Here is a 14,590-nt window from a genome sequence, read left to right as displayed (position 1 = left end):
GTAAGTTTTATGTAAGTAAGGGTAATTGAAAGACTTATTACATCCTGAAACAAATCCAGATCAAAATTCCCCATTTTCTTTATGGAATCTTCCTCTCTTTGGTTGTTTTATGTACATTCTAGAGAATGTCAAGACTTCTAAATGTTAAACTCATTTTTTTCCTCTTTTTCCTAACAAAGAAATTGAAGTCATTTGCCAGAATTTTACAGCATGAAACAGAATCAGCCTCCTTTCATTTCAGAATCTAAGAGAACCAGCTAGGGTGCAGCAGGCAGTCCTGAACTCTGGAATACCAGACCATCTTGCTCAATGCGAGGTTTAAAAGCTTCTACACTTTTCAGGCATGGAGCCAAATCCAAATGCACAGAACCCAGAACCTCTCATCTCCTGAAAATACTTACCACCTTAGAGTACCCCCCAGAAGATGGCATTAAAGGCCACCTCCAGCTCCTTAGCACCAAATTCAGTCAGGTGAGAACCAGTCAGCAGAAAAGCAGGTAGTTGTTTTTGTTTCGGAAGGTTGGTTTTGTTTGTCTGCTTTAATTTACCTGTATTCCAGCAGAAACATTCCAGCAAATTCTAGTTTGCTGACCAAATGCTCATCAGCTGGAAAATTTCCAAACACAGCAGCTGTGTGGCATGCTCTTTTCACAGCAATGAGGACGCAGCTTAAATGTGGAGTAGGAAAAGCATAAACAGTCCCTTTTAAACTAATAAACTAATTAAAAATTCCTGCTTAATCCTGCTACCTTTGAAAGGCAGAGTTGAGAGAGAGGCAAGCTTCATGAGAATCCTGCTCCACTGCTGTCAAAGCTTTGTCCTAAACCACTCACCTCTGGTCTCAGAACAGCCTTCCTGCAGGCCTGGCACACAGGGCCACTCCGGGAAAAACTCAGGGGAAGTCGACGGGTTCGATTCTGGCAAGCTGGCTCCTCACATATTAACCAACCCTACAGAAAGGGAGAACGTAGAAGAAAATACATTTTTACCAAAAATTTCAAGTTATAGCTTCTTTTTACCCTACCTAAACAATGAATCATACTCAAGGAAGAAACAAAATCCCAACCTTAACATCCTCAGTGAAGCTGATACTATAATATGTATAAAGAGGTAAAGGTCCTTGTCTAAGGTAACACACTCAATGGTGAAGAACAAAGCTGGTCTTCTTGCTTCAAAATCCCACATTCTGCACACTGTGGTCATCCCTTCCTTAAAATATACTGAAACCGCTGCTTTTCTCCAGTTCAGACAATGTTAACACGTAACAGAATCGTTTTATACAACTACGTAGACCAGACAGCAAGACAAATAACAAATTAAATTTTAAAGTAAAGTGCCATTTCCTTGCTTGCGCTTTAGAAGGGAAAAACAGTTGTAACTTTTTGGTTTTCTGATGACAGCCAGAAGCTGTCTTTTCTTTTCTCTTTTTTTTTTTTTTAATATTTTTTTTATAAAAAGCTATCAAGACTTCAACACAAACTGACTCATTTAGGAAAAACTAACATTTTGCTGAGTTAAAATGAAATAAAATCTGAGCCAGCTCGCTCTCTGTCAGTTCACGGAGACAACGCAAAAGGCTTCTCTTAAGAGTATGAAAGAAAGAATGTTTCTGGGATTGGTAAGGATGTACCTTTTGTACCAGGTCCAACCACAGGTTAAACCAATGCCACACCTCATCTCTAAAAATCACCAACAGCAGATACCTAAGGAACAGCGTAAAAGAAAGCACACAGTAGAAGTTTTCCAGAAGATTTTCCTAGCTTTTAGAAATGGCTCCAGAACTTCCTGAATCACTGTCTATATTCAGTGGTGATGGATGCGCTACTACCCCCATTCCAATGAACTTCAAGTGCTTTTCAAACCAATGTAAACTTTTAGCATCTACAACATCCTGCAGAACAACCACACACTATATGAAAAAAATATCATTTCTCTTGAACACACCAAAAAAAAAGAATTTTTTTTTTAATGCCTTCTAGCTCTTGTATCAGGAGAGACTAGGAATAATCATTCTGCATTCACCTTTTCCATGCCACTCATGATTTTATAGACCTCCATCACATCATCTGCAATCAAACTCTTTTCCAAACCACAGTCCTAATTTACTTAGTTGTTCCTTGCATGGAAACCACTCTACATCTTTGTTGCCCTTCTCTGAATCTCTTCCCAGTCCTTTTTGAAACGCTAGGGTGGGAGAAAATAGGACAAATGGGGAGGGAGATGAAACCAGTACTGCACACTATATTCAGGATGCTAGACGAACATGAATTTATACAGAAACAAGATGGTATTTACCAGCTGTTGATGTCTCTGCTGGGAACAGTGACTGATTATTTTTGCCTCTGTTTCCAAAATTTGTTTTTGTTCTTCCTGCAAAGAATTTTAATCTAACCATACCAGGATTCCTGGTACTTTGACAGAAATATTAGGAATCAGAGGACAACTCAGAATGTTGCTTGCTTCCCTTCTCACTGGCTCTTTAACAAGCTGTGCCAACATTACACTCTGGCAATGACTTCTACCTAATTTCCACAGTGTGGCAGCTCAGGTTTCCAATTATTACCATGTTTTTCCTACTCTTCCAGTTTCCACAGCTCCACTCAGAGCACTATCGTCACTATCACCATCTTGGTTACAAGTCAGTAATGAAAGCCTGCAACTCTATACCTTTTCTGGCTTTCATTTCCTGGAGATTCTGGTTTGCTGGCAAAGCAGATTTGTTAATAAGACACGATGTTTTTTCTTTCCTCACCAGCATGGCCAAAACGGAATCTGTATTTTGTACCTCAGTAATCCAGCATCCTGATTCAGTACGACTTTGTCAGTAGCTGAGTTTCAAGGTAGATATTTGAGTTACTTAATTGCAAATGCTTTGGAATTTGTGTGGAGGAATACATAAATTTTAGTTTTCCATTTTCCAAAACCTTGTTAAAATGGGATTTGACTATGTCTACTCTTAAAACTTTTGCTTTATTTATTTTTTTAAAATTTTTGTCAATGTCTTTCCTATCATTTACTGGTATAGGCAGAGATTTTTTTGTTTTTTTCAGTTTGTTCTCTAAAGGATCAGATAACCTGAACACTGTGTTCTTTCATGTTTGTCAGTTTTATCCCTTTCTTCAACTTAAAAATATATTCTTCTATAATCTTTTCAAAAGTGCTAGAAGTCTGATTCAATTTTTGTTTGTTTGTTTGAAGATGAAATATCAAATCCTTTCCAAATAACTTCACTTCTTCCAGAGACTTATCTTCTTTCATCATTTCTCCAGCCATGATATATCCTCAGTATTATCCCACTCAGTTCCAAGCCCATCAAGACACTTCCCGTTGCTCTGGCAGAGAGGAGCTTTTATGCCCATGTGGGCAGACCAGAAGAACTTTGTGGGGAACTTCACGCCAACGTCAAGGTATATAGCACTACCTAAAAAGTGTGCTCAAGTCTGTAATGCAGAAATGGAAAGAGTCTGTTAAGATATGCAGTTAGGGTTCATTTCACCCAACTTTGGATATCTAAAAGCTTGATACCTGGTCTAAGCTAGTCACCCTACAATCCGTTTATAGTAAATGGAGGAGGAAAAAAGCATCTCCAAAAAGAATTCACCTAACAGATTTTGGGATGAGACAAATGCTGCTCTAGACTCTTAATAAAATAAATGTACATCTAATGTCAGAGCAAGCTTTTTGGAAACAGTATGATCAGTGTATCTGATCACTATGTTTGAGTTTTATTGTTATGTAGATTAACAACGTAAATCATTACATATTTAATACTGCACAGTGAGAAAATTCCAAGAATTCAGAAATCTACTGTGGATTTAATTTTGGTCTCTTGCCCAACTGTTGCCCTAGCAATCTTAGTACCACTCTCCTTGTCACATACAAATTATTTATGACAAATATTTCACAAGTGACATTAGAAAGATAGATGCCGCTCAACAAGACTGAGCTACTTCATCAGCAGATGCTTCACCATGAAAAGTCCTAATTTAAGACCTGACCTAACATAGACACCTGACCTGTGTCTTCTGGAGTCAGCAGACACAAATGAGCCTCAAGTGAAAGAGCTAGTCCTTAGCTTTGGTTTTGCAAAGGTACCTAAGATTTATTTCTAAAAGAGGAAGGTGTTAATCTGTTGCCTCATATTTTTTAAATAACTCAACTTTAGTAGACATGGAATAACCTTTTATGGAAAAAAGCTCCTCAAGGATAGCATTGAGATCTTCAGGCACTCACTTCTGTGAGTACTGAGGATATCATTAGAGCCACTGTGAGGGAAAACACACAAACGCTTCTGCAAAGGATAATGTATTGTCACAGATCTTCCATTAAGTTAATTCTTAGAGACAAAAGCTATGCTCTGTGAGTAAAGCTGTTTATACCATATTTGCTTATTATGTGGCATCTCTACCCTCCTGTGAAACATCTGGTAGCAGTCTCACACAAACAGGGCCTTAAAATACACAGCCAGGCAAGGGGAGGCATGGAGGGTGTCCTCACCCATTCCAAACCCCTCCTGTTTAAGAGTGTAATTGTTTCAGCTGTAACTATGAAAAGAGCCTGTGTGCACAAAGAGAACACTTCATGACTCAAAACATATTGAATGACTACATTTGAACTTTAAAACAATTTATTATACTAGAAAAACAAAGCATGGAAACTGCCAGATAGTGAAGTATTTAGTTAGGGAATGCAAGTGCAACTGAAAAAACAAAGCCTGGAATGGGAGCAGCATCCCAACTTCAGCTGAGCAGAATAATCAAAAATAGACAACCACAAAAATAATGCATGATAAAAGTAAGTGTGTTTTCTGCCACCTATTGGCATTTTTAGCTAACAATTAAGAAACAAAGGACTACACCACTTGCAAGGTAGTGCTTCTATTGTCTTATAAGGGAATGCACAGATGGTCCACCCAAATTACCATTGAATAATGACATTTGAAGCAAGTTTATGCAGTTATTTCAGTCTAATGCAGTCACTGTTGAAGAAAGTGCTGGGAACTTTGCTGGTAACAAAATACAGGTGAAAAAAGACTGAAAAACTCTGCTTCAACTAAAAACAATAGGTTAGGATGAAAATAAGCATTCAAATTCAACAGCTTACCATTATACTTGTTTTCAACTACTAAGAAATAATGATCAAAACATACAACTTCCACTGAACAGTACATTTCTCAATAAACTATATTTTAAAAAAGGAGATCTAAGTTGCTGCCTACAGTAAAAAACCAAACATGTTATGTGTAACCAGCTAAATGTCCCTTCAATTCATACAGAAAACAGTTAGTGTCATTTGTATAGACTTCCTACCAGTTATAATTAACATTAAAGAGGTCTTTTCTTCTCTGTCACCTCTCTATTCAGGCCTTATTTGCGTTTGTTTGTACTTACTATCTGTTAATCTCTCTTAACAAATGACAACAATAACTGTTGCTATTATGCATGTAAATTAAACATGTAGATAACTGTGTGAAGGGAGCTATTTTTGAAAAAAGCAGTATCAGAAACATGTAGCTCTTTATGTCTCTTGTTTTGCTTTGATAATTAAGCCATAGACTTGACTTGTTTTAAACAAAAAACTTTTCCATGGACATGCATGTTGCAATCAAATTCAATACATGCATTATGTTCTGATTCAATTTGTTCAAGCGCATTATTGCTAACCCTTATTTGATCCATGCCTGTTGTCTTCACTGACCAAACAAAACCAATCCTTCATTTCCCAGCAGCTATCAATGAGTCTGTAAATTAATTTGCAATAGATCAAACAAAATCATAATAGGAAATCTTCAGTTTTGTTCCACTTGATATTTGCAACACTGTGGGAAATGAAATACAAGTTGATATAGGGGGGGAAAAAAAAAAAGCAACTAGCATTTCCAAACATTCTGTCTACAAATGCTTAGTTCATTTTAAAATATAAAAAAATGTATGCAAAAAACCCCTGAAGTAAATGCACAGTATAAAAGAAAATCCCTAAAGAGTACTATGTCCACAAACCGTAGCTAATGGGGAGAAATTTGCAAGTCAAAAGTAATTTTCTTTCTTTATAAGTCTGTTCTTGAGAATTAGCTTCTCACATTCTAGTGATCAACAAGCATTATAAATATTACCCCCACAATACAGAGGCAAGTGGTTTTGGAACAGCCTTTCAAATAGAAGTTGCAGGAGTCAACAACATACATTTATTGAGCTTTATCTTAACAGTTTTTACAAATTACATTTTACAGTGTAGCTTGGTTGCCTGCTACAGTAGAGGACTGGATGTGCTTCTCTATGACACTTCAGTTCTGTATCTGTTCCTGCCTTCAGACAGTCCGGGTGCCGAGGGGCTACAATGCTTTAAAAGTTCACATGGAATGAAAAAATGCACTAGTAAAAAGAAGAAAGCTGCAAGCACTGAAAATTATTCAGAGGTCACTATCAGTCACTTTGGAGTTGAATTTAAAATGTAATTAGTGCTTGCTTCCCTACAATCTTACTCTCCATTGCAGACAATCTTAATGCAGATTTTTGAAAATGGTATCTTGGTGGATGACGTCCAATCTCCAGATGGCTGGGATACCTAACCTCAAGCACACTGGATCCAGAATCCCTGGCTTTCTCACTGCAGAGCTGAAATTATCACCTTAAATCATCAAACCTTCCAGAAGGGAAGTGTAGGAACACAACCTGGACATGCTTTCCTAGTCAACCAGCATAAGCTTGCTGTTCATGTCATTGATCAGCAAAGCAGCTTTTGGAAGGCTGAGGTAAGGGACAACACAACAAAAATTTTCTTATCCAAGCATCATTGTGAGTTAGTAATCAAGCCACTCTAACGTCAAACTGACCTCTCCTTTCAGACTACTCTTACAAAAGCATATTATTTCCACTAATTCTGAGGTCAGAAGCTTCAAACCCCATTTTCCTGCCAATGTCCATTATTATGGATAGCATTGCCTAACAAGGCAAATCTGGTTGAAGTGGCTTTAAATCCTCTGGAAGGATGAGGTTCCACCAATATTGCATTACTGGGTAAACTATCAAATCTACTGATAGTCCCATGCAATGTTAAAAGATAGATGAGTTTATGAAATATTTTATATGAAGTTTCTTGTGGCAACAGTGGGCTTGACTCAGTGACCTTAAAGTTATCAGTTCCACTTGCAATAACTAGTTCTACATCGCAGGTGTGTCCTCCCTGTTCCACCTGTGTGTGTCTTCTGTACATACATGAATGTTTGGGGGAGCAGATGGACAAATGTTCCTTAGTAGTATACAGCATCTCAGAAATTAGAATTTGAGCCAAAACCTCTGTTTGCACATTCTTTGGCAAGTGTTTTGACTATTAGTAGTAGCTACATCTTTTGAAAATTACATCACAATTTTACAGTTCAAACACCAAGGTTGGTATCAATATCAACTTAAAGATGAGCTACTGCTGTAAAGTCAGGAAAGTTTTTCTGCTGTGTACCAGAAACCCAATTACTTTTAAGTAATTTCAACTTCTAATCTGCTTTTTTGCCTGTTCAGAACAAAGAAACACTCTAGTAATAACACTGACTTGATCCAATGTACTTGCACCATCTTGGAGAGATCTCAGCAGCAATGAAACTCGGAATGACAGCGTGAGAACTAGTGTCACACACTGGAATTTCAGTAGACAACACAGATTTGAGTGACGCCTACCTGCCACTGCTATAATCCCAAGAAGAAATCCCCTCAGGTCAGGGATGCTATCATAAATAGTGAAATAAGACTTCACATGGGAAACTCTACTCACTTAGTAATGTGAAGTCCAGCATAACTCAGGTGCCTCAGGCAACATCCCAGTTTTTAATGGGGAAATGTACCTGGTAAAAACTTCAGAAGACCTCTCTTACAAAGAAATCAATTCTACTGCTGCTAGACACTAGAAAGGCATAGACTCATTCAATTTTTGAAAGGGTTTCTCAAGATGGTGGACTTGATGAGGCTAGGATTGGCATAATCAGAAACACTATTCTCATCTGAAGGAAAAGTAACTCTTTGCAGTATCCTGGTGCCTGCCTGCTTCATGTACTTTCTCCAGCTCCTTCCAGCTAGCTGCTTCACCCTGATTGTCCCTCCAAAGTACAAAAATACATCAGATAGTTGCTTGATCAATCTTATGGATGGAGTAATGTATCAGTGAGACTAGCAAAGCAGACTTCGTGGAGAACACTTGATCAGGAGGGCTCCACACAAGTCTATGCGTCTCCTAGACAGCCTGAGCAGAGAGACGGCCATTCCTTTGGAACTTGTAGCTATTAATACAAACAACCTGGAGACTGAATTGTCTGACCTTATAAAAGACTGGATCAACATATGAAAGGAACACCTCATGATATCTAAAAAACTACCCCTTGGTCACCCACCCTCTTTGGGCAGGGGAAGGAAAAGACAGGTAAATTCTTCATCAAGGTGAAATTTGGAGATAATCTTGTCAGAAAGAAATGTGAGGGAAACAAAAAAGAATATCCTGTCACAGAAGAGCATCATATATGGAAAATGAGCCGTCAGGCCCTTCCTTCCTCATCTTCTAGCAAAATGACCACCATCAGAAATGAAGCCTTTATAAAACCATGGAAACGCCAACTTCTCTGAAAAAAACGACTTTTTTTTTACTTCTATAAAAGACTACCACCAGAAGTTAGCTCTGGAAATAGAATGTGGGCCTGCGGCTTCACAGGTGCTGCTGCATCTTATCTATTTTGACATTTTTGCTATCAATGACGATTTGCTTGATAAGGAATGAGCAGGCACACTCTATTGACAAGAATCATGCAAACCAACCCTAAAAAACAAGAGTAGTAGAGTTAGAAGCAATCAGTGACGCAGAATTCTGGGTTAGCAACTTCTTCAGGATCCTGCAGGGCTTGATATTCCACAAGCAAACCAGATACCAAGCACTAATTAAAAAATATATCTGTAAGACCATAAGAAGGATGTCATTTTATCTTTGAAGGAAATCTAGGGGACCTGCAAAGCCTCTTCAATAAGTAGGTTCAGACATAATCAGATGTCAAAGTAGTATATGGATAGACATTGTTATTGATATACTAGTCATTCCAACCTTCTTTTCCACTTTGTCAAAATTTTAACAAGAAATTACTGGAAAAGCTCTCTCCACTTCTTTAATATGTTACTACAAAGAGATCAAACTGTACTAAGTCAGAAGCTCTAATGTTAGGTTCAAGAGGTCCCTTACTAGAGAAAAGGTATGTCTGAATTTCATCGTAGAATTTAAAAATGTGAAAGAATTTCAAAATGAAGAGTGTGTGTAATTTCTCTTTAACTGCCAGGCATAACTGAAACTTTCAAGTAAAAAATCTCTTAAAACTAAGTCATCTAACATATTTATACTCCAATTTGAGTGTATAAACGAAAGATGATCTTTGAGGATGTTTTGTTTTAAGGCTTTATACTGCTGTCCTAACTGTAACATTCAATCACCTCCAATAATAAATTCCTTTGATATTTTCACAGACTCTTCAAATAAATTGTTTTATAAAAGGAGCTGGGTCAAGAGTCTATTACTGATGCTGGCTGACTAGAGCTTTTGTCTTTTTAGTTTAAGTGGGATAGGTACCATGTTAAGCATGCTGCCAAGCTTGCTCTAGCTGAAAGAAAAGATATTGCAGCATATGCTTAGAATGGTGAAGCAACTTAGGTTTACATAAATTCCTTTATAAATTTATCCTACAGCTTAAATCCCTTACCCAGGAAATGCTTATTCCATGTTCTCTGGTATTTTGTTAGGTGCTGTGTACATTTGGCTTTAAATTCCAAGAAGCAATAGAAATAGTAACTATTATAGAAACAACAACTGAAATTTATACATAAAGCTAACTAGAGGGCATTAAGAGACCTGATCATAGATCCAGTGTGGTATATGACTATCTGGATCACCAGTAAAGACAAGGAACTATTTTATCAACTCACACTTGGCCACTGACTTCACATTCATTTTTCTTTTTCTATACAATAAGTATTGTAGCTAGTTCCTCATCCAGAAAAAATAGATTACATTTCCCAGTATGAGTATTTTTAGAGTCTGATACTACCTGATCATCCAATTTAGGGAAAAAGTAAACAGGGACCACGGCATTTCACACTCCATTTCATGCTGCCTCACTTCAATGGAAGTTGAAGATACGATTTCAATTTCTTTTCAAAGCACTTCCTCATTTTCAGGGCTTCTTGAGTTTTGGCCTATATAACTGATCTGAATTCAGCTGTGGGATGGAGTGGATAAAACTCTTATAAAGAAGGGAAATTCCTTTCCTGGATGGTTCATTCTGCTCCTCTTGAATTCAGCATTATCCAGGCTGATTAATGGATAGACGCGATCTTTCAGGAAAAATACAAAACTGTCTCTTAAACGAAAGAATAGTAACAAGGAGATATGAATTGCTTTTGAAAGTGTACTACTTGAAAGCAGTATAAATCCTGGAGATGGTTGGCTATATATTCAGTATTATTATCACAGGAACCACATTAAAGGATGTTATCAAATTGAAGCGTCTTAGCCAACAACTTCCTAGTGGAAGGCAAATGATCACTTTACCACCCGGTGAGACAGTACTGCTGGTAAAAAAGAAGGATACCCTCTCCAAAATAATATCGACTGAAACCTCCTGTTTTCAGAGACACTCGTTTCTGTTGTCTCAGTTCCCCACTGGAAAGCTGCCAGCCCAAACTGACTCAAAGGCAACTGGAATCAATGGGAACCACACCTTCGAAGGACCAGATTGTGAAGGTCCAAAGCAACCAGACAAACTGTAATTGAGGGCAATGTAGCTACACTAACTTGCTACCTTAAAGAAAGCACAAGAGAGGAAATAAATACTACCTGAGTTTCTCAGAAGAACACAAAGTGTTCTTCTATCTTGAAAAATCGGACAATACTAGAATGATAGAAGCACTGATGCGGGTTCCGGGTGGCCATTATGAAACATGAAGCTCACCTTTCGCACCCAACTGCTCTGATCTAAAACACCCAATGAAGAGACCCAAACTTAGGTCCCTTTCGATATTACGGAAAATGGACATAAATTTGAGAGGATTTAGCCTACAATAAAATTCTGTCCCATGAGCATACTTCTAGGAGTTCCTTTAGTACTCACATACCTCGAGGTCCTATCAATAATGCATTGCTCCTGTGATGCAAATCAGCCACAAAATATCATATGCCTATTTCTAGGCTGCTGAAAATTAAAGTTTGTAGATTTTCAAGAATGATATTTTGTGATTTGGATACTCCAAAGTAATAGGACTTGAATTGCTTTCTAATCGAGAACTGAAAAAAACATTTGAAAGAAACCATCTAAGACTGAAAGAAAACTTCATTAATCTCCAGAAAATATTACTCTCAGCAGTATCTGTCGTATCAGTTGGACCATTGAAAGTCTCGGGGCTGGGGGAAATCAAAGCAGGAGATAACAGAAGAAAAAATGCACCCTACCCCCCCCAAAAAAAGAACCCAAATGCTCAAGCTAACGTAAAAAATGCTTTAAACAAAATTATCAAACAAGACAGAAGTACAAAATATCTTGTAGGTCAGTGTAAGAGTTTTACATGTTATTAAAAATTGATTTTTTTTAAAAAGACATCTTTAAATGTACAGTCACATGTCATTTCATACAAGTTATTTGAAACTTATTGATCTCATTTGTGCAAAGACCAGGCTCTGTCATCAGCCTGCTGAAAAGATAATAGAGCACTCCAAACCCTTATGATAGGTTTGATGCAAACAGTGGGCCTCATTTAAACTCATGTAATAGCACCACAAGTGGACAAATTCCAACCTTAACAGTTGTACATTATAAACTAAATTAGCAAGTATGTTCTGCTTTACTTCACATCAAAGCCAATACCTTGGTCTTCTTATCTTCAGTAAAATAAGGTTCTAGGCAACAAAATATGTGCCCCAAAACATTAAAAGTAGAGCACAAGTGTTCATAGGCTAACATACCACTCAAAAAGAGAACCAGCAATGACCAACAATTTTATTTTACTTAAGACAATCTGAAAACAGCTAAACTGGATTTCAAGCAAGCAACTGAGAGAAGGCATACTTAAAATGACTACATATGGGAAACTACATTGAGAAAAGGATCAGTGAAAGATGTCTTATGTATTTCTGTATGGAGAGCTAAAACCTCTCTAGAAGGATATTCAAATCCATTCTGCGAAATATTCTCCTTATACAACTCAAAGCAAGCCACATTCTTAGGCTATAATAGGTCATAGCTAAGTAGAGTACCTTGCTTCAGAAAAAAATTTTGCTTTGTCTGTCAACTGTCAACAAAGCACAAAGAGCTCATACAGCCCATCCATGTATTGCCTGTTAAAGAATCTAGCAACATACAAACAGTAAGAACTCAGGATTTCTTAAAATCTGTGCCTCTACTTTGGTTAGAAAGCTGAAAACACTCTACTCCACCACCTTCTTCCACAACTTCTTCCCTCTCCCCTCAAACATTTGTACAGTCCTTGAATTTTTTCCTCTGTCATGGACCTGTCTTGCAGTAGTAAGTCCAATATGACATTAGATGTAATACAGAACACACAGAGAGATTTTACTCATGTACGTGGCAATAACAGTAAGGTTTGTCAACTCAAGTATACATTTCAAGTTGATAAAGAGACAAAAAGGTTGTTTATGTGAAACATTTATCTTTGCAATATGGTTATGAACACCTCTAAATACTGAAGGAGTTAATACAGTTCTGAAAACTTTAAAAATGATAATGTGCATACATACATCAATAAGTCAGTTTAGAGGAGCTCAATGGAGTGAAAGGTAATGGCAGAGAAAGCGGTCTCAACAGTCTGGTCACCTTAAACTAGAAAAGTTTAAAGCATCGCTAAGCAGTGTTTGTTCATTTAAGTTTAATTATTTTCTCCTTGAGAATGGCACTAATGAAACTGAATATCTTTCATGGTTTCGAAGAGCAGTCTGAATGGTCTGTAAACAGGACTAGGGGCAGACAAGAGAACTGGCTGAGCCGGGGGGTTGCTAGGTGATGCAGAATGTAAACCCACAAACTTGTTCAGGTTTACTTTGCTTTCATGCTGCTCTCACACAGGCTCTCCAAAGTTTTTAAGAATTAATTTCCAGGTAGCTATTTAAAAACAAAAAGTAGAATAATTAAAAAAGAAAAACCCTTAATCCTCTTCACCTCTTCCCTTGCGCCACCCAATAGGAAAAAATAGGAAAGAGGAAAGGAAATTCACAGCATTAAAGCGCAGGAAATCCATCACAGAGTCTTGAATACGATGATGGGAAGAGGACCATTCCCTCTATATATTTGCATGTAATTGTTAAGAACTGGTGATTATGAAGAACTTTTAACCTTTTCAGATTATTTTTTACTTTTGTAAACGTAAATAAAAATGATTTCTGGAGCCTTTAAAGTACTTAAAATTAAAATGAAGTCATATTTACTAATATTTCCACTGCAGATTACAAAAGCAAACTTTTCAGTATAGCCATGTGTTTCTACTTCCCTCCTTTTCAGAGCTGTGGGGTTTTTTCTTCTTTTTTTTTTTCTTCTTTTTTTTTTTTTTCCTTAAAGTATCTGATCAGAGATTGTCCGGTAAGAGCACTTTATTAGATCATCAGTCAGAGGGTTTTACAAGCACCAAGAGCTATGGGCTCAAATGCAGCACATCAGTTTTAATAGCCGAAGGTCTAATAGTAAACTGCAGATACTGCTGAGAACTTTCCATGCACTGAACTCTTGAAAAAGCACCATCTCTCAAGCTTAAATGCAGCTGCCTCTTTCAATGCCGCAAATGGGTAAATTTGACAAAAAAGCCACCATTAAGACTACATGAAAGGCTCAAGACAACATCCTTTCAATGCTTTGTACTTCAGTAATCAGATGTACTTACTCACCCCCTCCCCCAAACCCGATCAAGAACTATTTCTGAATGGTAGGAAATAATTCCACTTTGTACATCTTTTAGTTAATCAAGACTTTCTATTCAGCAATTTGACCTTTTGTTCAAAACAGGATTATCAGTTTTTTCGCCAGTTACCAAGGGCGACTCGCATGGTGAACATAATTGCAATAATTTGCAAAACACCATGGCAACCCACATTACAACTAGGTAAATACTGGTCTTTTGTGCTACATTGTTATTTTCAGAGATGCTGAAGTCAAAGAACGAATGACAAATGAACACAAAATTTATATTTGCTTTGTCTCAAAAGAGAAGAAAATTGATAACAAGAATTGGGGGGAAACCGACTACAGCTGTAATTTCTAACTTGATTAATTAGGATGGTAACAGTCCTTAACAGTATATTCAACAAACAGCCCTGACTTAGTATCTCCACCCACCTCTCTCTCTTTCTACACTACTACCACTAACCCCCACCCCAGACAAATTTTTTCAGCTAGGAGAACAAACAACTCCATTTGCTCTTTTCTTCAACTTAATGGAATCCTTAATTACAGAATATTGTTCTCCTGCTCTTCATTACACTAAAAACTGAAAGTGAGAGAGGGGAGGAGGAAGATAGTGCCAAGCAGACAGGGTAGCTACAGTCATCTTATCTGCCTTTGCTTTTTTTGTCC

At 37.4% G+C, this 14,590-nt stretch overlaps 1 protein-coding gene across 1 annotated transcript in view; it reads right to left on the bottom strand.

Annotated features, from left to right (window-relative positions):
* The window catches only part of POLA1 (polymerase (DNA directed), alpha 1, catalytic subunit), a 199,183-nt gene that overhangs the window by 65,574 nt on the left and 119,019 nt on the right, over nt 1–14,590 (bottom strand). Inside the window, exon 34 of the mRNA XM_010571305.1 lies at nt 834–950. Within this exon, the coding sequence (XP_010569607.1) occupies nt 834–950 (117 nt within the window). The remainder of the gene's footprint in view (nt 1–833; nt 951–14,590) is intronic.

This window comes from Haliaeetus leucocephalus, unplaced genomic scaffold (assembly GCF_000737465.1).
Source record: "Haliaeetus leucocephalus isolate CR32 unplaced genomic scaffold, Haliaeetus_leucocephalus-4.0 Scaffold317, whole genome shotgun sequence".
Taxonomy (NCBI): domain Eukaryota; kingdom Metazoa; phylum Chordata; class Aves; order Accipitriformes; family Accipitridae; genus Haliaeetus; species Haliaeetus leucocephalus.
This window is presented reverse-complemented; position numbering and strand designations above follow the sequence as displayed.